General features: G+C 37.7%; 1 protein-coding gene across 2 annotated transcripts in view; it reads left to right on the forward strand.

The window, feature by feature from the left end:
• Window positions 1–25,000, forward strand: part of LOC136836261 (uncharacterized) — a 61,676-nt gene that overhangs the window by 21,475 nt on the left and 15,201 nt on the right. Inside the window, exons 1-5 of one of the 2 annotated variants that reach the window (XM_067100269.1) lie at window positions 3,756–5,039; window positions 14,314–14,439; window positions 15,380–15,541; window positions 17,204–17,333; window positions 20,997–21,252. In XM_067100269.1, the coding sequence (XP_066956370.1) occupies window positions 14,437–14,439; window positions 15,380–15,541; window positions 17,204–17,333; window positions 20,997–21,252 (551 nt within the window). In that variant the 5' untranslated portion in view covers window positions 3,756–5,039; window positions 14,314–14,436. Of the gene's footprint in view, window positions 1–3,755; window positions 5,040–14,313; window positions 14,440–15,379; window positions 15,542–17,203; window positions 17,334–20,996; window positions 21,253–25,000 lie in introns of those variants that run through there. The other variant, XM_067100271.1, reaches the window with a different exon arrangement.

Here is a 25,000-nt window from a genome sequence, read left to right on the forward strand (position 1 = left end):
CTGTTAGTAATTTTATTATTGCACAAGACAATTGTGTATGTAATTAAAGTTAATATATATACATACACATATATATACATATATACATTTATATTTTTTTTTAAAGTAAGACAGAATACAGTAGGATCTGTAGGTGATGAACAGTGTAGGTAATGTGCCATCTCTTCATTTACATTTTAATCATATTTAAAAAAAAAAAACATCAAAAACAACCCCATGAAACAATCAACGCTCTAAAACTTTGCAGTAAATTTTAGGATGCTGATGCTAGCGGCACTGGGTCACAGAGAGACCCGGGCATCCAAAAGGCTGAGTGAGCGAATGAATAGAAATGGGAAGATTCTCTCGTTTGATTTGCAAGTCGCCTCATTAATTCGGCTCATTTAGTCCGCGCGCGTTCCCGAAATTAATTCTGGAGAGAGCGGTGACCCACAAGGCGATAGTAATCGACGGGAGGAAGTTGCATGGCGAGAGTAGTCGATTGAATAGCTACCTTTTATTATAAGTCGAAAGGCAAGGACGTTAAATGTTGGACAAAAAAAAAAAAAAAAAATCAAAGGTAATTATGATTTAATGGGCGGAGACAGGGGTTGATAAAAAACCTCCGATACATAAAGCTTAGGAGAAAGAGAGAGAGAGAGAGAAGTTAAGTGTGGATTTAAGTAAAGATTTTTAAGAATTCAACGAATCTCTGAACATAAGTTTTGCACACACACAAACACGCAGATATAATTCCTGGTTTGAATAAAGATTTAAGCATTCAGTGAATCGTTGAACTTAGAATTTACCTGGATGGAGAGAGAGAGAAAGAGAGAATTCTAAGTTTAAAGAAGTTATTAAAGAAAAACTATAATAATTTCTTGCTTCACGCACCATAGATTTTCTGACCAAAGGCAGATCTCACAAATTTATCTTACAAGCCTTTAACAAGACTATATTGGCTAAACTGCCGCTATAATCCACGTCAGAATATATAAAACTCACCATCAGAATGTCTAAATCTCAAAAAATGATGTTGATTCAGTAAAAAAAAAAATCACAAATGAATGAGTGAATGGCTCCATCAGGCAATGCTCTTATGGTGTGCATGCAACTTCATTGTGTCAAAGGACTCGAATGCTCGTTTTTATCCCATTTCCAAACGAGAGACCTTCACACTGAGGCCTGTACAAAAGCGCAGTAATTAATGATGCATTAAATAGGTTATTACAATGACTTTTTACAACGACAAAAAAACGTGTAAATTTAACCTATACCCGCGATTATTGATGACGAGTATGCCCATGCTTTTAAAAAGACGGTAATTTCAGGACCCAGTCAGAGTGGGTCCTAGGTAATATAAGAAAGGACCCAGACGGTAAATCTTTACTCAATAGACGTTATATACTTAGGTTGTTACCGTTGTTACGCACAGAAAAATACTTATATGGATACACACTACATTTCCTTTTTCTCTAATTCAGCAACATTCAAATATTATGGAATATCTTGTGGTGTCTTTACGACAGTAATGACCACAGACGTAGTTTGCACGTAACAATAACACGGAAAATAAAAATGATTACTTTTTCTTAGCGTATAAAGACACTAGTCATCGTGATGTTTTCTTGAGTTTGTCATTTTCTAAAGTTTTTCTTGCTAGTATGACTGACAGCATGATGTGTGCGTGGTGTGTGTGTGTGTGGACTGTATGGAAAAATAATAATAGGCCTATGCGTTCTTTTGCGGGGTTCTGTAATAAATAAAAAATAGCGTGTAAACACCGGTACAGGCACTAATATCTGTCATGTAAATGGAAAGAACCTCGGAATAAGTAGTTGAATAGGTCAATACCATGGGCCCCCTTGGCTGCAGTGTCGCCTACATGAGAAATCCTGCGAGGTCTGCACCAAATCGAAATTGCCTAGACCCCTATCACAACTATAATCTTGTTATCATGACAGACATGAGAGAACAGTTGTCTAAAATGCATACACGAAGGCATAATGAAAATCAAAGTTAGGTTGGAAGGTAGGAACACTAAAGGAATAAAGATAAATACAGGGACGAAGAAAGAAAACCAAGAGAAGAGGAAGAGAGAGGCAGCATGGAATATCGAGACGCATAAATCTCTGGCCTCCGATGGAGATCTCGATAAGGGAGGCATTCGGAGTACAAAGAAAAAGGAGGAAGCAGACGAATACAAGTAGGAAGATAAAGAGGAAGAGGAGGAGGAGGTAAGGGAAAGATGAGGGGGAGGAGGAGAGGTAAGGGAAAGATGAGGAGGAGGGGGAGGAAGAGGGAAGGGGACCCAGTCAAATTCAAAAGAGCAACAACCAGAAGAGGGAACTTTGCTATCGTGCAGAGGGTCACTTTACATACGTCCCGGAAGCGCCAACCTTTTTGGACCTTCCCCTCAACTGCACTTCTTGTCCACAAGAGCAGGAACTGGAGCTCTCTCTCTCTCTCTCTCTCTCTCTCTCTCTCTCTCTCTCTCTCTCTCTCTCTCTCTCTCTCTCTCTCGGTTCTGATTTCTTTTCCATCCTGTTTCACTTTTGTGGAGGGCCACTTCTGTCCACGTAGAAAAAAAAAGAGCCAGTGATTCCGGACCGCCTTTATTTACGTGACAGTTTTAAACGGTGTTTTGGAGTTTGTTTATTCTATCTGTTATTGTGAATTCAGACCTATTTTTACCCCTTTGTTGACTTTCTTGCCTTATGTGACCCATTGCGCTTCCACTAGGCTCTTGTGGTTTGGTACGGATTTTAGTTAGTACGACAAAATATTTTTTGGGAAGAAGAAACAATATGAAAACGTGTCCTATTTCTAAATTCTACATTTATTTTGATGTGTCGCCATGTTTACGTTTAAAATAAAATGACACAGCGTAATAGGAGGCAAGTGCAAAACGATCTACTTTATCTAGTGATGACTCTAACGACAATTATTTAAGAAGCAAGAGCCCTTGCTGGTATAAGTTTCATTGATAAAATATCATCAGTGCCCTTTCCAACATCTGTCATACGTTGTCGAAAATTATTTATTTCCGTATATTATTTAAACATTTGCTTTCATTACGAGTAAGTCTCCCAGCGCTTGTGACAAACACCAGGGAAGGCTAACACCCACACGCGCGCGCGCGCGCAAACGCAGAGAGAGAGAGAGGGTATTATTTTATTTAATCGCTGTGACAGTTCCCGAGCTTGTAAATCTTCCGTAACCACAAGTCATGCCTATCAAAATAGAACGTACTACAAAGTTTTCCAAACTGTTAAAACTGCAGTGATCCCCTTCCAGGCCTGGGAAAATAGAATAAACTATTGAGTTTCCCATTCTTTTAAATCATTGTGGTTATTCCCTGCTATGCCTAACAGAATATATAAAACTATTGAGTTTTCAGTTGTTTTTATTTTAAAATCCCGGCAATAATTTCTTGTCAAGCCTATCGGAATAGGACAAGCTGTTCAGATTTCCAGGCTTTTAAACTTCTGCCATCTCCAATAATCCCCTGCCAGTCCTATCAAAATGTAGTATTTTCCAAAATTTTAAATCTGCTATAGGCCCCTGCCAAGCTATGTAAATAAACATACCACTGAGTTTTCAAACCTCTTAAATCTATGATAATCCATTGCCAAGCCTATCAAAATAGAACGTACCACCAAATTTTTCAAACTTTGTACATCACTGGGCCAGTCCATTGCTAAGCCGTCCAACGGCCTATTTTGAAAGACTGGCAGGCAGGGCATGTTCCTGATGTTTCAGAAGTTAAAATAACCAGACCCTCCTCCTTTTAGGCGCAGCCCAGACAAAAATAATATGCTTTTAGTTTGATTTCTGACTAAATATGGCGCGTCAGCCAACAAATTGCAAACTCATACTTTGCAAGGTCATCGTGTCTAAATTGTGTTCTCACGCATTTTATCTTCAACAGTTAGTGACGTTCAACTCCAAGTGAATTCTGACGAAAACGAAATCATCTTTGTAACATTTAGTTTTGTTAGTCCTACGTTATTATTATACAAGGACATGCGCTTTTGTGAAATCTTGCATGCTTTTGAATACTGATGACCCTTGCGGTATGTTCCGTAAGAATGTGCACGTAATACGGGTTCAGCTGGTATTTGTCACTTCCAACTTACATTAAGGGTCAGAAGTCTGCGATATGAAGACAATTTTCACAAAATCAGAACCTGAATTTGTAATTATCTCGATCATTATTTTATTGTGGAGAAAATGGCAAATAGGTTGAAACTTGCAGTTGAGAGAATAACTGCAACATCTGAAAAGGATGGATATTGTCATTAATGGTTGTGTGATTGTGTTTGTGGTATAACGCTCTGACTTTAGTATCGTTAATAAAAATTATCCATAATACTGGAGTTGGAACTGTCGTAATTCTAGATGTGTTGAGCACATGATTCAACAGCTTGCTTGACGTCACCATCAAAGAAAACGTGCGTCGTTGTGCGCTAATTGCCATGTTATTCGACACTGCAAGTTTATTGCACATGTGAAATAATGCATGATGAAACGCGAACTGTGCTTCCGTTTAACATGTGATGTATGTGAAATAATATGTTCCTAATTTCCGAGTGAGACCAGATATCCACAAGTTGCAGAAGAGGAAAACAATTTATTTTAGACTGCGACGATTATTGCTTATCAAGCATAATGCCAAAAGTAGAGTAGGCGAATGTCTCTTTCGCTTATTTCTTCACTGTCATGCATCAGTTTTGCATCTGTCAGTGCATGTGTAATGCACGGATTGTAGTATTGTTATAACCTAATTTAAAAACATTTGATTATGCATCCAGACGAGCGTTTTGAGTTGTTTTGATTTGAGTGCGTTGAGTGACCGTGGGTGTGGTTAAGCCCACAAAGGTGAACATTGAATTCGGTGTTGTTGACAAGTGTCGAACCTCTTATTTGCATACCACGATATTTTCGGCGGCAAACTGACATTTATGGTGTTCGGCAGCTTATGCATACAGTTTTCGTGTTCTTGCTCGTGGATTATAATATATTTAATAAAGGTGGCTTAAGCTACAGGCTGAATCAAGGTGAGTGTCTTCTTAACACTGGCATAGCCCCTAACTGAGGGTAGTTCATGTCAAGATTGGGTATTTGGTGAATATTCTTTAATTTCATCCAATTTAATGATTAACTTACCATTTAGTGGTTTGTTAGGCTGTTAACAGTAGCTCAGGCTAATCCTATCCTTGATGCAACAGTAGCTTAAACTACGGCAGGCTATTATTCTATGTTGTAAGGTTAAGTTAAGTATTACATAAGTCACTGATTCTTGTATGTTAATCATCAGGTGGTCAGTCTAGGTTAAACTGTTTGCAATAAGCCAGACTTATGCCAAGGATATAGCTTACCCTAGGCTAAGTTGTGACACTGCAGATTAATGATTGTAGCTGCTAGCCTGATCTTGTTTAGTATTACTGTATTTTAGGTAAAACTGAAGACTAGTACCGCACCCCTATGGTTCAGTAACTACCATTATATGTGTAAAATGGTTGCCATGTTTAGTGCCAGCCCCTTGGGGATCAACGAAAAAACATAAACAAACGACTGCAAATATCATTACTACAAACTAAAGACATACACATAAACAAAAGCAGCATAAGGAAGAGGCAGTAAATATAATGGTCGCCAACTACAGCGAAGTCCGCTGTGCTTCGCAGCAAAGCCCCGCGCACTGATTATGTCCCGACCATTCCTCGAAGCTGACTGGTTGGCAATGGTTTCGAAAAGTGGGTTAATCTCTGGTTCTTTTCATCTTCATTTATTTTTCAGTGGTTTTACCGAACTAAAATACATTCTGTTGATTATCAAAAGGATATGTTATTTTATCATCTGCAATAAAATCATAATACACATCTCCCTAAAAGTGGTAAAAAAAAACAGGAAAATATGAATGAGGTGAAGAGTGTTCCGCAATGCTGCAATGTTGTTTCATAAATGAGGTTCACCTGAATACGTAGGTGATACAGGGAATATCTGCGTTCGAATCGGTGCGCTTGAATCACTGGGCAATGATAATTACCGTCTGATGTTGTCAGTCATGTTCACCATTCTAAATTTAACACTAAAGATTTTCTCAGAGCTATGCAGACTGGTGTTTCATATTGATTTCAGAAAATTTTACTACATTTTAAAAATCGATTTCATTGCAGTCGTTTAGGCTGCACACTCGGAGGGATGACAAGCAGTGACTGCACTCTACAAAACCAGAATATGCTTATGTTTTACTTAAAGTTACAGTATGATAGGCTATATTAGTCATACTTGATATAATTTGCTGAGAATTATCTTAAGGACATTATCTCCTTTCAAAATAGAAGAACCATAAAATATGACATAGACCTATAATGTCCTATGTCTTTATGACGTTTGGGTTATAGGTCTCTTGTATTCAGCCATTTTATTGCAGTTCTTGTTATGGTTATTCTGGTTTTCATTGCTGCTGTTATGGTGCTTGTAGTGTCTTCAAAACATTTTCATATGGTATCCTAACATTACAGAATAAACATAGACCTGTTCATAAATTACTGGTGTAAAAAATTATCTGCCTACTCTTAATTGAAATTTAGTAATTTGTTTTAATTAAAAGTAATCAAGAATTATGAAAATAGTTTATGCTAGAATATTCTCCAAACAACAGGAGAAGAAAGAGAAACTCTTATGTACTCTTCCTTTTTGTCTTACAGGGTAATCTACAAGAATGCCCCAAAGCAAATGAATCATGGGCTACTACTTGAACTGGTTTGAATCCTCTCATACATAGCTTTTTCAGCTATCATTTATTTATTTTCATTTCATTAAGAAGAGTATTTTTACTTCATGCCTGCCTACCATAGCCTTCATTTTCATAGAAATGGTACAGCAGCCGTATGTTTACTAATCACAGTAATATAATTTGTTATCCCTTTTGTGAATATATTTTTAATATAGTTAACTGAGAGCAGTTTGATAGCTGTGTGTAAGGCTGAGACAGTCCTATGATTGATCTGTGTGTCCCATTGGCTACATGCCCACAAGTTTTACTTTTATTCTCTGTGTATAAGTGGCATTACAATTATTATGGCCATCCATGCATGTATGTGTATGTGCACTTGTATCGAATGCATTCCCTTTATATGTTATATATTGTGGAGTTTGAACTGCTATACAGTATTAATCAAAAGCTACTCTATTTCCAACAGATTTTGTCTCAAAATGTAAGAGTTTGATGTGTAGGCCTATGCCCTGTCATTGCCTCAGAATATAAGAAATTGACGTGTAGGCCTAATCTCTCAATGATAGGCCTATTAACATTGTTTTGACTACATAAGTCTGTACTTCATTTTCAATTAATGTGGTCTATGTGGGATTGTTTATTTAGACCTTACCAATTTAAAAAGAAAAAAGCCAAGATGCTTGTGTGTAGGCTGTACATGACAAAAAAGATGCCGACAGAATGATCCAAAATCCTCATAATGGTATATAGTATAACTTAATACAGTATATCTTTTATCGGAGATATCAGTTGCATACTTCACAACTCCGGGAAGTCAAATCTGTGGTGTCATGATTCGCGCACGAAACTCAACATGACTGAACGGAGTCAAATCCGTACTGGTAATCATTTGGACTGTTAACTAGTGTGACGTCATTCCCCCTTCGAGAGCTAGCCAATCACTGGTGTGCAGTGGGCAGGGCTTAGCTGCAAAGCTAGGTGAACTCTGCTATGGTGGGAACCAGGTCGCAGTGGTAGTCATCAGTTTTACCTTATTTTACTCAACTATTATTTGGTATATATTGGAGTTTTTATGCCATGATCATATGTCTCCTTAACCATTCATTCCATCAGGGCTAGCACTGAACTTTTCTCTCATGGGAATGGTGCTGGTATTATAGAAAAGTTTAGTGACTGAAACTAATATCAGAAACTTTTGAAGCACACATTAAAGCATAGGAAAATGATATTTTCAAGTTTAAAGTAAAACTTTACCACCTTTTTTCAATCATTTACATAAATGCATTGGGTAACAGCATTTTTTTTGGCATGAACAAGTTTTACATTTTTACAGGGTTCAAAAGCTTACTGTACTCAGGGCTGTGGCTTGCTACTGAGTATATTCCCGTTGAGTACCCTATGCTTCCCTTTGGTTGCCTTAACGGTGAGACCAGTAGGTTCTAGTTTGTGGTAATTTTTGTTTATGCTTTTATTGCTATGCATTAACTACAGTCAACTTGAGAATTTGATGGTAAACAAAGGTCCATAAACAAAACCCACTGATCCCTATTAACCTGTGTAATTTATTGAATAGGCTAAATCGAGTTTTTTTTCTCGATTGAATGTCTGGCAGTTATCCATCAACTGTTTGCAATGGCAGCAGATTGTGATTTTTTTAAAAGTTGCGCTTGGCATTCAACAATCTCGCTGTAAGTTAAAAAATAAGAAACTTGGAGTTCTGTCCTAAGACACATATCTCAACTTTTCCCTTTTAACAAGGGAAGTAGGACAGGGTAGAGCTATTATGATATTATTCCCAGAATCCACTGTAACTTCATAATCCTCAGAATCTTCTTCTTTACATTTCCACTGGACTCCTCCCTTCCAGAATCTTGCTGGAAACAAACACTCTCATTTAAAATTAAAATTAAATAAATTTATCTGTATGCCAGAATGGCTACCTTCCGACATGCAGACCCTGATTAGGAGTTACATGTTTCCCTGACATACCTTACGTGAGTAAGGCTCCCTACCGTCACTTAGGCGTGGGATCCTATGCTCTGTCATAATGAGTAGGAGGTTACAGGAGTCACTGCATTCCATGTTGGCAGTTGTAATCAGGACCATGGTATTTTCAAGTGGGTTGCTCATCCTCAGGTCAGTCAACAGAGATGACATCCCACTCAAGGGGTGAATCTCTTATATAAATGACAGTGGTTTGTATTTCCATTGGGACAAATGTCAAGTTTTCAACTTAATTTGTGTTTTTATATATGAAACTTACCAAATAATTACATAGCTATAGTTTCTACTTTAAGCGGCAGCTTAAGGGTGAAAAAATTTCTGATAGCACTCTTTTGTTTTTGGTGAAGGTAAGTGCCCAGCCACTTTTGAGGAAGAATAGGTACAAGCGTAGCTCAAAGAGAGTCAGTTCATTTCTGTTGTGATGACCGAATATTGATTTGTTCCAGCAGCTTTGTTTTGTTAATTCAGGGTAACTTGCGGATGGTTTGGTTTTCTGTCAGGGGATCTGGTGAAGTATTTGCTTTCATTTGGTAGCCTTCGAGCTATATTTTCATACTAGTTAAGTTTAGCTTGGCTTTTTCAGTTTTTAGACGGTTTGGATCATTATGTCAGACACGAGTGTGACGGTAACCAGTGTGCAGCAAACGCCAATACTAGGTTGACTTCATTTAAATACGACAAACATTCTGTTTGTTTTCACTGCGGTGGACAAGTATTTTCCCTCTACTTGACTTGCAAGGAATGTAAAGATTGGGACGTAAGTAAATGGAAAGTGTTGACCAATCATTTAGAGAAAGCTAGGCTTAGAAAAGTGTCCTCTACCCCAAAACTGGCTTTTTCAACACCTTTGACTTCTTGTTCCCTGATTCCTACTTCTCTTGCTCTTCCTACAAATCCATTAACTGGCTCCCTTCCCTCTGAACCTAGTGCCATCGCCAGTCTCAAAGTTCAGATGGATAAGAAATTCGATGCTTTAGTAAGTACTGTCACTCAGATAGGAACTTCTGTAAGGGTTCTTTTGGGCAAAGGAAATAAGGATTATAATGCAAGTGCTAGTGTTAGTGTTGTGGAAAGGGAGTGGCTACTTGTCCTGATGCTCTAGATGAGTGGCTGCCAAACTCCCTGCACTGGGAGGGAGGCAGGTGACAGTAAGTCAAGGGAGGTGGTGGGGTTTGCCCTAGTAGTTGCTTCATGATTGAGCCTGTTGCTGGTCCCAGCTATCAACAGACAGCCATTAGAAAGGCATCTTATGGATCTCCCTAAACTGGGGTCCTGTCAGACTCCTGCATCTTGGAGGAGGCAAACCATAAGTCCAAGGGAGTGTCGATGGGGTTTTGCCTGCAGTGGTGGCTTCCTCAGCCGAACCTGTTGCTATTTCCCAGGTTCCCCAGGTTTCCCAGCAACCAAACTCTGGAAAGTTGTCAATTGGATCACACCTTATCTTCCAGAGGAGGTTCGGATTCAATGAACAAGGACACGGTCGACATTTTCAAGTCTTCTGGGGCCTTTGAAGAGGCACGTTGTGGGCGTCGATCAGTGGTACCTGCGCGAGTGCCATAAGGGATCAAACCCTCTTGCAGCTATTGGGACGACAGAGAGCTCCCTTTGGACACCGAGCTCCCAGTGGCTCCCAAGCGCCAAGTGGCTCATAAGCGTGTTTTGGGATCTCCCACTCCTATTGGATCCAAGCTCCCAGTGGCTCATAAGCCTGCTGCAGATTCAGTTCGCGCTGTAGCTCCAGACATCCCGTTGGCTCCCAGCTCTCCATCATTGGAATACGAGTCTGAGGCTTCAGATTCAGAGATCCCTACAGCTGCAGGTCAACCTGTTTCGGCGCCTTCTGTGTCACAGATCCCCAAGACCGTATCCTCTTCATCTGGCGCTGATTACACGAAGTCTGCAAGTGCCTCAGCACCCCAAGACTCTTCTTTGCTTCCCATTCACCAGCATTTGGACAACATCCTGGAACTGTTGAAGAAACCCTCATCTTCAAAACCAGAAGAACAGCAGCAAGATTTAGGGCTTTCTGCTGTATCTTCAACAGAGGAGGAACCTGAACCATAACAGCATTACAAGCATGCCTCATTATTGAATTTTTTTTTCTGTTCTGCTTCCCAACATATTTATACATGCCCTTCTTCCCTGGGATCAGCGTTCTTGTTATCAGGATGACTGGTTCCTCTGATCATCATCCCCAGAAGAAATTACGGAGGACCTTCTCAAAACCATACAGTTGGCCAGGAGTTGGGCATTTTAATCCAACCAGGAAAAGTCCCAACTAGTCCTTCTCAGACAATAGTCTATTTGGGGATGAAGATAGACTCTCGGGCTTTTCGGGTTTTCTGTCAGAGAAGAGAATGCTATCATGCACCCAAAAAGTCTGTCATTTTCTGTGTCTTCAGACCTGCTCAGCCAATGACTGGATGAGCCAGCTAGGGACTCTCTCCTCCATAGAGATGTTCGTTCCTTTGGGGATACAACATGCAAGGCTTTTGCAGTTCTTTCCAAAGGCCAGTTGGAACAATAAGATTCTTCCAGATTCCTTCGTATTCCCCATCGCACAGGAAATAAAAGAGGATCTTCATTGGTGGCTCGTAGAAGGAAGGTTCCACTTAGGGAAGTCCCCATCTCATCCGAACCTGAACCTCTCATTGTTCTCTGACGCATCGGACCTAGGTTGGGGAGCAACACTAGGACGATTGGAAGTGTCAGGGAAGTGGTCCCTTCAAGAGAGGAAACTGCACATTCACCCAGCGCTTCAACATTTTACCGCAATAACTCGAGACTCATTGATTGCGGTTCATTCCAACAACATGACGGCTCTGGCTTATATTCGAAACCAAGGAGACACTCACTCTCTGTCACTATCTTGAGTTAGCAGGGGATCTCTTTTTCTTTGGCTTTAACAACAATACACAGATTCTCACCCGCTATGTTCAGGGCAAATTAAGCGTATTAGCAGATGAACTGAGTCGTTGCAAACAGGTTCTACCCACAGAATGGTCACTGAATCCACAGGTGTGCCCTCACTTGTGGAAATGGTGAACACCATGGATAGACTTGTTTGCAACATCCAGGAACCATGGCCTCCCCCTGTATTACACTCCAGTGCCGGACCCTCAGGCTTGGGCAACAGATGCTGGAAATGTATGCCTTCCCACCGTTCGGTCTAGTAAGAGATGTAATCAACAAATTCAAAACTTCTTATCACACATCGATGATCCTAGTAGTTCCTTTATGGCCTCAAAAGGAGTGGTCCCCAGACTTTCTGGAACTGTCGGACTTTCCGGAGCTCCTCCCACAGAGGAAAGATCTCAAACAACCTCACTTCAACAGAAATCAAGGTTTGACCACTCTCGCTCTGACAGGCTTTAAACTGTCAGGAGAAAGCTTGACCAGAGCGAAAGGATTTTTGAGAAAGTTGCGAATGCTGTCGCATGAAAAATGCAGGCCAGCGACCTCTTCAAAGCTCTACCAGAGGCTAAGTGGGGCAGTTTTTAGGAGATGGTGTAAAGAGCGTAACATTTCTTCTTCTAGTTCTGTAGCCCAGCTAGCTGAATTTTACTTTACCTAAGATCTCTCTGATATTCAGATCCAGCATCAAGCTGGTGTGAGCATTTCCTCAGACCTGGACATTCCAGATTTGGTCAAGTTTTTGACACCAGGAAAAAGAAGTCTCAGCAGCCAGTGTTTTGGAACCTAGAAGCAGTCCTACATTGGTTGTCAGGCCCTCCTTTTGAATCTATGCAGATGTCCTCCATTATGGATCTGTCTAGAAAGACACTTTTCTTGATTGCTTTAGCAGTGAAAAGAGAGTCAGCAAGTTGCAAGCCCTGGACAAGTTGGTTTTTAAGAAGAATGACTATTTGCTCATATAACTTAGGACTTCTTAGCCAAAAACAAGTACCCGTCTAACCCTTGGTCTCATTCTTTTCTATCAGAGTCTTGCAGAACTGGTAGGACCGTCGAACAAGAGTATTATGCCCAGTGAGAGCATTAAGATTTTTGCATCGAGAGACCTAGAGAATATCAGAGGGGATTTTCACCAACCTCTGGTGTTCTGTCCAGAACCCGCTACGTCCTCTCTCAGGAATGCTATACTTTCTTTTTGAGAGACATTATTGTAGTGTCTCATGGGAATTCAGGAGAATAATTTACCATTTTTAAGGTAAAGCACACAGGAAGTACAGGCATTAGCCACTTCGTTTGGCTTTGCACTAATCTGTCTCTAGTTACCATAATCCAATTGACTTATTGGAAGTGTCGCTTGGTCTTCTCAACTATTATCTCATGACGTTGGAAACTGTGTTAAGGGGCTACAGTCGCTGGAGTCTGTTCTCTGCGGCTGGCGTGCCAGTGGGAATGAGGGTAAGGTGATCCTCTATTTCTCTGTCTCTAGCCTTGATTAAGTTTGTAGAGGGGATTTTTGGGAAGCGGGGTTAGTACCTGGGTACTGCCACTCCAATCTTCCGTTTTTGATGGATGGGTAATATATGTTTTTTTACGTGGTGTTTTAGTTAATAGTTTAGGGTCATGTGTTAGTTGATGTCTTATTTTTAGCCAGAGCAGAGCAGTTTGTTTTAGTTCGCTTTATGACCACAAAGCTCCCACTGAAGCAGGGGCAATCCTGACACTACCGGTCATGTCCCTACGGGTCAAGATGAGCAACGACCAAGAGTCATTATCTTCCTGCTCTTGCTCTCTCCCAGGTAAGGTTACAACAAGCATTTTCTATTTCAAATACAGTACATTCCTTTATAATGTTTTTGAGTAGCACATGTCCATTCTTCCCACCTCCTATCAATGTGGGATACAGCTATGTTTCATATATAAAAATGGCATTTTTACAATAAAATAAGATTTAATATATACTTACCAAGTAATTACATGAACAGAACCTGTCCCTCCTCCCCGCTCATGGACATAGAGCATAAACGAACTGAGCTCTTCAGCTACGTTGTACCTATTCTTCCCCGAAAGTGGGCTGGACACATACCTGCACCAAAACAAAAGAGCACCACCGCGAATTTTCAGTTCTTAAGCTGCCGTTTAAAGTAGAAACTATAGCTATGTAATTACTTGGTTAGTATATATAAAACCTTATTTTATTATAAAAATGTCATTTTTCCTAAGTGTAAACCTGAGCCTTTTTTTGCAGTTCCCACCTCAACCACCCTACTTGTCCCTGAGGTTGAGGGAAAAAAACCACTGGGTGATAGGAGGTGAGTGAGGGGCATTCCCCTTACTCAGCCCCCACCCCCCTTTAACCACCAGTTGGTATTGTTACCAAGTTTCAAATATTAGTTTCTAGCTTGTGCTGATGATTTCTACTACATAAAACACTCCAGTTTGTATACCTAGGAAGAATGCAAATCACATTTAAAATTTTTTATTTATTCATGATGTAAGATGTAAAAGTTAAGAGAGATTCTGTTGTATATGTGTTGAATTTTCCAAGAATAATAGCTTTATATTTAAACTCTCTTTCAAAAATATTTGTATTTTCATTGTTTCTCTATAAGTACCATTGTAGATTTATTACTGTTTTGAAATATAAAATGTTTCCTGCATCTCTCTTCTGACAGGAATTGGTTAAGCAGAGCTACTGGGTGCTCTGTATGCTTATTTGATGTGGAGATTGACTAGATACACTGAAAGAGCTGTATATAACGTCAAACAGTCATGATGTTACTACTGAGAGGTTCAGCATGGTGAGTAATATCAAAATTTTTTTTGTGAATATGAGATTGTAATTAGATTTATTCATATTCATTTTTTAAGTTATATTCTTTAGGGATGTAATGGCATTTCTGATGTAGATTGAACATCCACAATGCATCCATCATGACAGCTTTAACAATGGAGGTTGAAGTGCCTGTTAATCAGATACCCTTATCAGGGCTAAGCCTGAATAAAAAAGCAAATGGAGAAAAAGGATAGGCTTTAACCCTTTGCAGAATGTAGAAAATGGAAAATATTTGTGCTGGAAACTTTGATTAGGCTACCTGTTGTGTGTTTGTGTATTTTTTTCCTAGCTAAATTTTTGGGTTCAGATATACAGCAAATCTCAAAAAATTGCCAATGCTGTAATGTTCAATAACATTAGCCTCCTGCACTGTAGTGTTATTACCTGTGCAAGTGATTTTATAATGGTAATTAATGCAGCATTTTGTAAGAGGCAAATGAAGAAAGGGGCATCTTTGTTGATCAGAATATGTGTGCTTCCTTGTTTTATTTACCTTTTTTTGCTGTAAGATGCCTAAATTTTATATAAGTATGACTTTGATGGCTCGAATGCTTTACTTTGTGGCATTTCCTTCATTGAATATACAGTAACTTGTCTCAGAGATTCAGTGTTCAGAAATACATCTTGGAATTATTACATAATTTTCTTTCATTTCTTCATATAATGACTTAATTTCACTGTGGCCTTAACTTCTTTCTTTAATAACCAAAATTTTTGTACTGGTCTTATACACAAATTTATTCATAACGTAGCTGTAGTAAGGACTAATAGTGTATAGTTGTGGCCGTTAGTAATACTTGTTGATTGTAATACAAGTACTTACATTCTGCAGTGAATAATGCAGATATTTACTGTTAAATGATGATCCTCCATTGTAACAGTGTACTCTTTGATCATGTTCTCAGGCAGAGAATACTATCCGAAAGATAGTGGAAGGTCTGCTTAGAGCTGACTCCGAGAAGAAAGTTGTGTCTGAACATAACTCGGGGCTCTTGTTTGCCCATATGTATGTGAAGAAGGAATTGCATCGAAGGATGGAGCTGCTTGATAGTAAAAGACTTAAGAAGGTAAGAGAATACTTGAGACTACTTTTGAAGTTTGATGATGTTTAGTGCTGAAAGATAAGAGTATGATACTGTATATAGGCCTATAAGGCATGATTATTATTTTAAGAACTTGAATGTAAGTTTCCAGTAAAAGTTCAATACTGTATGATTATTTCTGTATAGGAATTTGTCAGTATTTTTGCAAAAAAAAAAAAAATTTCCATGTTCCCTAACATTCTGGTAGATGTTTAACTGGGCTGTTTTAAATTTTTTTTTAGGCAATTGATGCATTAAGTGATCAGTTGCCAACACATTAGGTAAAAACTCACATTATACTAACTGATTTGATGATTGTGTAATTCCACCCCAACCCCTCTGCATTTTCTTTGGGTGTCTAAATTATATGGCAGCTTCATCACCCTGTGATTTTCTTATATTGCTCTTTGTACAACTCACTTTTGGAAACACAGAAATGCCTTTGATTCATCCTTTCAATATCAAGCTGAAGAAAGTACAGTGCCTTATAGCAGGGTTGGTGATTTTTTAAATTTTTTTTTTAAATAAAAAAATTTAGAATTTTTCAATTTAAATTAGATTTTTTTATTAAATCAGATGTTTTTATTTTTTTGTGAATCAGCAAAAAAATATATATATATATATATATATATATATATATATATAAAGAGTATATATATATATATATACATACATTGTATATATATATATATATATTCTATATATTAGTTTAAAAATACATTTTGGAGTTTTTATGGAATGTTGCATCATCTCTCACTTGGTTACATAAAGATGTTGAACTTGTCAAGAAGCCTAGTAGCCATTGGGCCAGGCTTGCATCTCTCTGGCCTGTTCCATTATATATCATGTTAGGACTGTAGTAGTTTTGGTGTTGATTTTTTGTTATACTGTATTTGTAAAAGGAAGTGCTTACTATTCTACTCCTCAGAAACAAATACAGGTCTTTGCAAGGGTAAACCCTTGGATTTAATGGACTGTGGGAATTTTTTTGCATTGTAAAAGGAAGTTTTTAGTGTCCTATTCCTCAGAAATATATCAAGTAGGTAATTATGTGTTTGTTTCCACATTTTTCCTTTAATTTCTAGCAATTTAGTTAGGACAAGTAAATCGATTTAAATCAATGCTTTTGTTAAAAATCATTTTGATTTAAATCTTGATTTAAATCGCTGATTAAAATCATCATGATTTAAATTGGTCAACCCTGCCTTATAGTAACTCATCTTCATTGGCCTCTGTTTCTGGTCAGTACTTTGAGAGGTGACCACCAGTGATTATGTGTGAACTTACTGCAGACCTGAAGAATATATTACTCATTGCATTGAATCACAGTGATGGCCAGAATCAAAGTGGCAGAGTGAGGAAGTTATTTGTATACAGTACTGTACCTTCATTTTACTTCTCAGAAAGTGTTGTATTACTGTACTAAATATTTATACTCTTCTCTACCCATTTCTTTTTTGTTTTCATTTGCTTTAGTAATACAATTTCCAGTGGTCATGCCAAAGTGAGAAGTTTCAGTTCATACTGCTATGTCAACCCTTTATTGAGAGAATTAAGGCATTTTATAAAACAAGTTGTACAGTTTAATATATAAAAGGTTTAGATTGTTGGATTTTATAATGACTTAGTGTTGCTGTTGTATTACAGAAAAGAACTAGTGCAAAAAAGGGAGGGAAAAAAGATGACCCACTCATGGAATCCGAGGAAAAAGGGCAGAGTCCTCTCAGCCCTCATGCCAGAGACAATAGCAAGGATTGTTCTACACCTGTAATTCCCGGTAAGATTTATAAATAGAAGTTTTATCTTCAAAATACCTTAAACTGATGCCAGTAACCTTGGTAGGTAAAACACAAGGTAAGGGTTTACCTGCTTATCGACAAAGTACTATATGTTTTTTATATATAATGGGTATATGAAAAGAAGTGTAAAACTCAGTACAAAATGATGCCAGAAAAACCCAAATGAGGCAGAGTGTAAAATTATTGAACTAATGGGAAAAGGGAAGAGTAAATGTGCATCAATTTAAGTGAACAAATATTAGAAAACATTTAAATAGTAAAGAAGGATTTTGTGTACTTTATATATAAAATGTTTCCTTGGGCATAGCATTGGACAGTAATCTGGTATGTAAAAAACTTGCCAGAAATATTTAAAATTTTTTGTAGAGTCAAATTTAGATTATAGTGTCAGTTCCATTTATGATAGGCTCACCATTAAGATGTTGATCTTAGTGCAGTTGTATCTTTTATTTAGTTGTTGCAGTGTTTTATGCAATTGGTTAGGTTCACTTGCCAAATCTGGAACACTGTATGAGAAGGAAATTTTCCTCTTCCCAAACCATTTTTTAGATGGAGAGCCTGCACTTATTGGCTGGGAGCAGAATGATTCATCTGGGAGAGTCTGGCTGACTGATGAAGGGTCTGACTGGCTGGCGCTAGGTCCTGGGAGTTCTTATCGAAGGGCATGCTACCTGAAGTAGTGGATGGCTGAAGGGTTATCCCAGGGGCATGCTTTGCTGTTCTCCTGTTGAGCAAAGGTTTCCATTGTAATTGGAGAGGGGCTCTTTATGTCAGAGGCAGTGGTGGTCAGTGTCACCGTCCAGGATTTTTGTGCTGCTTACAGTCTGCTGGTGTTAGGAGGCACTGCTATGTTCCTTCAGGCAGTGCTGGTAGACCACCCCTTCATGTAAGTGGATGGCAGTCCTCTTGGAGAGGTGAGTCATAATCATACCAATGTAGGAATGGCAGCATCCATTCTTAGGTCACTGTATTTGGTCAACTGCTTCTCCTATTCCTGGTACTAGGCAGCCTTCCAATCCTTATAGGAGATCATAAGGTTGACTTTTCTGTCTGCATCAGTAGGTTTTATTTGGGAGCTGATGCTGTTGTTCAGGACTGCCTCATTCTTTTTATACTCGGTGTTCATGTTCTCGAGGAAGGTACTACATCTCCCAGTCCCAGTACATTTCATATATATTTGTCCATAAACATACTCAGGAGTTTTGCTGGTTTTAGTACTTATCTGGTACGATATTGTGTGAGCTGTAATTGCAGTTTTGTAAAATAAAGTATATCTGTAAGAACATGTATAACTCACTAAAATTAGTGTACTGTATTCTTATGAGAGTCTTGGAAAAGAGGCCTCGTGCAAAGTTGGAAATATTCACCTAACATCTCCTGTAGCAGGTACAGAAAATTTTTAAGAATTTTTTTTATTTTTTCACCATGACCATTTGCTTTCCTTTGATGTGTATTTTTTTCTTTTTTTTCAATTGGCCAACCTTCAAGTTCATAGGCTTTTGTTAATGTATATATAGGCTGGTCTGTAAGGGAAGAAACTACATCCTAACCCTGTTATTGCTATTTGTTATGAAGAAATAATTTTTTCTTATTATTACTTCTCTAAATGTGAATGTATTTAGCATGTTTGAGTGGCTATATTAGAATATTGAAAAATATAGAGTAACCCACCCCCCAGTCTTTTGCCGTAATGTATCCGAGGAGGTTGCAAATACATCCAGATTACAGAAAAAGTAACTTTTTTAGGCTGAACCTTGGCTATACTACCTGTAGGTTACCTGAAAATCCTACCATATCCCTGGCAAGCCTATGAAAATGTACTGTCAACTTAAAAGATTGTGTAGAATCTAAAGAAATTAGAATTGTTCCTGTTGTCTTTATTTGGTAAGCCCCCATAGGGGGATAGTGCCATCAGTGCACCTCATGTGGTGAACTTTAGGCATTACTTAAGGTTCTTTGCAGCATCCCTTCTGCCCCTAGCTGCAACCCATTTCATTCCTTTTATAGTACCTCCATTCATATCCTCTGTCTTCCTTCTTACTTTCCACCCTCTCCTAACAATTGTTTCATAGTGCAACTACGAGGTTTTCCTCCTGTTACACCTTTAAAACCTTCTTTGCTCTCAATTTCCATTTCAGAGCTGAATAACCTCCTAGGTCCCAGCGCTTGGCTTTTGGTTTAAATTTTATATATTATATATGGTAAGTATATTAAGCACAAAAGAACCAAAAATATGACACTAACAAGCAAAATATATCTTTCAAGAACTTCATCACAGTAGCCTAGCTTACTGAAACTGTATTGTACTCATGGTCAAATAACTACAATCATCAGACACAAGACAGGATTAATATTGTATGAAACATATGGAACTGTATAATGAATGGTGTGTGTATGTAAATAACATGAAAATGAAAACACAATGACCAAATTACCAGAAGTGATGAACAGTAGTGCTTGTGGCATCACACCAAACATTCACTAGACTCCCCTATTATTCACATTTTTTATTGCTCCAGTTTTTATGTACAGTACAGGGTATACAGTGTAGAGTTATATCATTAGCCAGTCTTATGTATTATAGTGTATAAAGAGTACTATTTATCATAGGAAAATGACTGAAAAAGAACAATCTTGCAGTAAGATTACAATATATACTATAAAGTTGAAATTATTGTAATGTGCAGCATTCATTGTTTCTCTCATACTTGTACATCTTTCAGTAGGGTACACTAGGAAAGTAATTTGAACCCTTACTAAACTGGAAATCTTGGTGTTTGTACTTGAAGGCACTATTCCATGAGGCTATTAGTAAACTGTCTTTGCTCTACACATTCATTTACACCTGTTTGTCATCTAGTGCAATTTGATGCATATCACAGTTGCACAGAGAAAAGTGTAAATGAGTGAGGGGTTACTGTATAAGTAGAATTTTCAGCAAATAATATATGAAGAAATAGTACTTTTTAGTCTTTACTTTACTTCCATTTTATTTTCCTTTCTTGCTATCCAGCACCAGTTCCATCTTTAGATCCATGTACACTACTGCTTTTATTTTCTGGGTCTCTTTAGCTTGCTGTCCAACCACTCCAGCTCCCTCTTTTGACCGTCTTAAGTGCTGAATGGCCAAAACTACCCCAGTGCGTGACTTGACAGTCTAAATTTCATTAAATCAAATCAATACAAGGTATAGAAAGTAAAAAAAATATAGTACTATGAGAACAGGGTAACATATACTGTACATATATTTAAGACCAAGTACTTTATTTTAAAATTTTCTTTAACTGAGAAGTGTGGTTTCCTGTATTGTTTCTTGTACATTCTTTGTTTGTTCTTAAGTTTTATAATTACATTTATGAAGTACAGTATTGCAAATGTACATTTCACGTATACGTGTATAATAAAAGACATATATAGCATTATGAAACAATTTGTTCTCTTTCTGTCATTTTACCACTGCCTGTTTGTTTCATAGTGTGCCCCATTTCAGATGTATAACAAGTCATTCTATTTCTGATGCACCAGATTATTTATATAGACCCTTATAGCTGACCCAAAGGATTTACTTATCCAAAGTCACTGTATTCAATGTAGAATAGTAGAGATTAAATTTATAAGTTCTGTATCTCTCTTTCTTATAGGTACAGTTAAAGAGGAATTGCCTGAGGATGAAGAAGTTGAAATAAAAGGCTCTTCATCACCAGGAAGGAAGCGTACTGCTGAACAAGTAGATATTGAAATCAAAGAAGAGGAAATTGATGATTTTGAATTCTTCCCATGCGAGGTTTCATCAAAAGATCACGACGAGGAAGATGACGATACTGATGATGAGGATGAGGATGAAGATTATGAACGTAAAGATGATGAGGCCCTGGTGATTGATGAGGATTATACACCGTATGTTTACCTCCTTTGATTTTAAATATTTTAAAATTACATTTTCCATTACAATAGACTTGAATTTGAATATATTGTATATTGGCCTTTATTTACAAACCCATTTGTATAAGCTAAATAAGTGTAAGATATTCTGTTAAAAAAATCTGTTGAATATACATGGTCAAAATTAGGTATTGAGACTAGTTAGAGTGATTTTGAAAATAGTACAGTCTGTCATAGTAAATGTTCATTTTTGCAAGTAGTTAATGTAATGAGGGTTTTCAAGTAATTTTTATGTTCCTAGACTCTTACCTTCTGGTGTCAAGTTTTTATTTCCTCAGTTCCTTAGCGGAGTTTCACAAACAGTCGGGTGTACATTAAAGGGAAAGTCATAGCCTCAAGATCAGGCAATGGAAATAGAAGATCAGTTAATAGAAGTGCCTCTAAGAGGTATTGTAGTGATGGAGAGGAAACAGGAAATTAAAATACAGATCCACCAAACCATATGTACTGAAGAAGAGTTAAAAACCATAAAATATGAGTATCATTAATGCTAATTGAGTAAGCATTAACAAGCAAAATTCTTTGAATTATTTCAAAGATGCTGGTGTATCATATCACCTCTACAACATTCCCATACATGGAATATGAAATGGCAGATATTTTAAGGTCGATAAGATCAAACTAACAGTCAACAGGAATGCATTCAAAATACTGCAGGCAGTTGGCTTAATTGTTTGTCAAATTTTTGACACCAGGAGTGGTGACAATAATATACTGAACCGTACTGCCTTTCCAAAGGTTCTTTATAATGATGAATTGTTGTAGTATTTACATAACCTCTTCACACTCATGATGTAATCATGTGTGTATCATGAGCATTAAAATATCCCAGGACTTCGCAGTATATGTCATAGTACACTATTTACACTAAGTTTATTATATCTGGTTGATAGCTGCAGAGGTGTTTTTCTAGTCTGGGCTACCTCACTGAAGCATATCCACTCATGGCCTCTTCATAAGTTCTTCCTGCTTACCAGTCAGAGTCTTATGTGTTGTGACATCTCAAGTTTGTCAGGAAGTGGTGCTGCTTTCCAGTTTTTCCTTGATATTGTGAAGAAAGGAGTGCGTAGCTCTTATCTGTATCCCACTGTATTTGATACAGCTGATCTATTGTTTTGATCATAAGTGTTTTTTTCCAGAAAAAATAATACAGTGTCTGATATTAGCAGTGATTCATTTGATTAACTGCATATGCCTGGAGAGTCTGATGGTGATTCATCAGACAGTAAATTATCAGTGAGTGGTTTTGAAAGTAACAAACTGGTGGAGGAGGGAGGATGGAAGTTGATTACTGACATTTTCTCTGGTAAGCATGTTGACATGCTACAGTTGTTCAGTGAACCACAGGCAGGTGTAAATAATGTGTACAGTATGCCTTTCCTTCACCAGTTAGTGTTTTTGATTGCTTTTTTGATGAAGAAGTGATGGAAATTCATGCTTTTGGGTGAATGAAAAGGCTGATAAGTATTTTCATGATAAGCCAATGAAAACAAAAGTATTTGGGCTGAAGTGGAGAAGTGTTTCAAAAGGGGAATTGATGTTTTTATTTCACTTCTAATGGTGATGTGTGTTGATAAAAACCCAGTATTTGTTCATATTGGTCTCATGAAGTGGTTTTTGGAGGAAACACAGTTCTGTACTGTATTGTCAAAGGAAGTAATGAACTGAAATCATTTCCTTTCATGCTGAAATTCCTTCATTTTTCATCAGTTTCACAAGTCAACTCAAGTGACCCAGTATCAAGGATTGAGCCGTAGGTGATTTGGGTTTGCTTAGGTCTTGCTCAAAGTCTCCATATCGTCCAGCTAAACATTTGGTTGTGGATGAGGCTTTGATTTTATAGTAAGGACAACTGTGTTTTTGCCAATTTATAAAGACTGAGAAAAATTTTGGTTTTATGCCCTTCTGGTAACCGATGGGATGGATACTCATGGAATTAAAATTTATTATGGCAAGAGTAATTTCAAGATCAGTGATCCTGCTGCTGCACACCTTTCTGTGCTGACAGATATAGTCATCAATTTGTTGGATGATTTATTAGACCAAGGACAACATGGTACTACTGATAATGGGTATACCAGTCTATGCCTTTGTGAATCTTCTGACTTGAAAAGCTGCTTACTGGAGTTGTGTGTAGTGATAGGGGACCTCCCAAAATGGTCATGGGTGGAAAAATAGAAGTGTCAGTCAGTGTTTACTAGTTATAAAATGCCGGGATAAAAAAGGAAGTTACACTGCTTACCACGAAATAAAAAGCTGACATGGTTGAAAAAACAAAAAGATACTATGGAAATAAGATGCAGTTTTCCCAAATGCCCCTCTGCAGATCAATTGCTAGAGCCTTGTCCCTTTGGAAAGGAGAGTCTTGCCTGGTTCAAGACATTAGGAACACATTTTTTATTCAGAATTCTTTTGAAAGCTTTTATTTTTGCCAAGAATGAGTGCAGCTACGGGGCTGATTTCTTTCATGTAAAATGTAAATGTAAAGAATGGCTATCCAAGAACAGTACTGATGTTAAAACACTGATCATAAGGACCAGTCACGTTGGCTGAAGAGGCCAGTAGAAGTTTTGGAGGAGAGAACAATTATCCACGGATGGGTTCACCAAGGAAAATCTGGTAAACAGAAACACAGCAGAATCTGCACAAGGAAGGTTACCGTGTATTACTACCCATAATGCCTCTGGTGACCCTGGCCTTTGTACACTTGATCATTGTTAGGAGTGGCATGTGACCTTGCCAGGTGATCCACAGATGAGCCAGCCCCAAGAAAGCCACCAAAATTCACTGGTAAATGTAAGTATCTGTATTTCATTCTTAAGGTTTTGATCATGGATATAACTAATAATGTAAAACGTGTTGAGAATGTACTTACACACATATATACTTTATCATTTTTTTACATGTTATTAGTATAGTTTACATATTTTTCTATAAATTTTATTGTGTACATATGTGAACTCAATTTGAATTATTTCATTGGCATCATTGTGAATAATTTCTCTCTCTCTCCAATTATATACAGGCAGGAAGTTTACGTATTTCCGTTCTTTGGCGTTATGAAACCAAATCGTCGTAAACCGGAAAATCGCCGAAAATCGTAAAAATCATAAGAAAACCTTACTTTTAATATAGGTGCATTGAAAACGATGTAAACTGCATTTATATTGAGTTTTTCATCAAAAACTTTCAAATTATGATTATTCTGCCGTTTTGGAGCCATATTTTCTTATCCGGATCGGCTGACGACACGTCATAACCCGAACATGTACAAACCGGGAAATAATTTATGATGAATATATTTTAGCGTCAGAATCCTCGAAGCGCCGTGTCGGACCGTCAGAACCGGGACTGCCTTATATATATATATATATATATATATATATATATATACATATACACTACATTTATATCTATATCTATATATACACACACACACACACACACACACACACACACACACACACACACACACACACACACAGTGTGAATACTTTAAAACTTCTAAACACTCCTAGAACTGCCCATTTTGATAGTTCAAACACACAAAAAAACTAAAAATGCTTATACAGGTATTATCCTACTTACGATGGGTTTAGGTTCCGAAAAAAAACCCAACATTTGTTGGAAAAAATGTATCTCGAATATAGCCTAGCGTACACTAGGGTATTTAGTACCATGTATACATATATAGTAGCCTAGT

The sequence above is a fragment of the Macrobrachium rosenbergii genome, chromosome 56 (assembly GCF_040412425.1).
Source record: "Macrobrachium rosenbergii isolate ZJJX-2024 chromosome 56, ASM4041242v1, whole genome shotgun sequence".
In the NCBI taxonomy this organism is placed as follows: Eukaryota; Metazoa; Arthropoda; class Malacostraca; order Decapoda; family Palaemonidae; genus Macrobrachium; species Macrobrachium rosenbergii.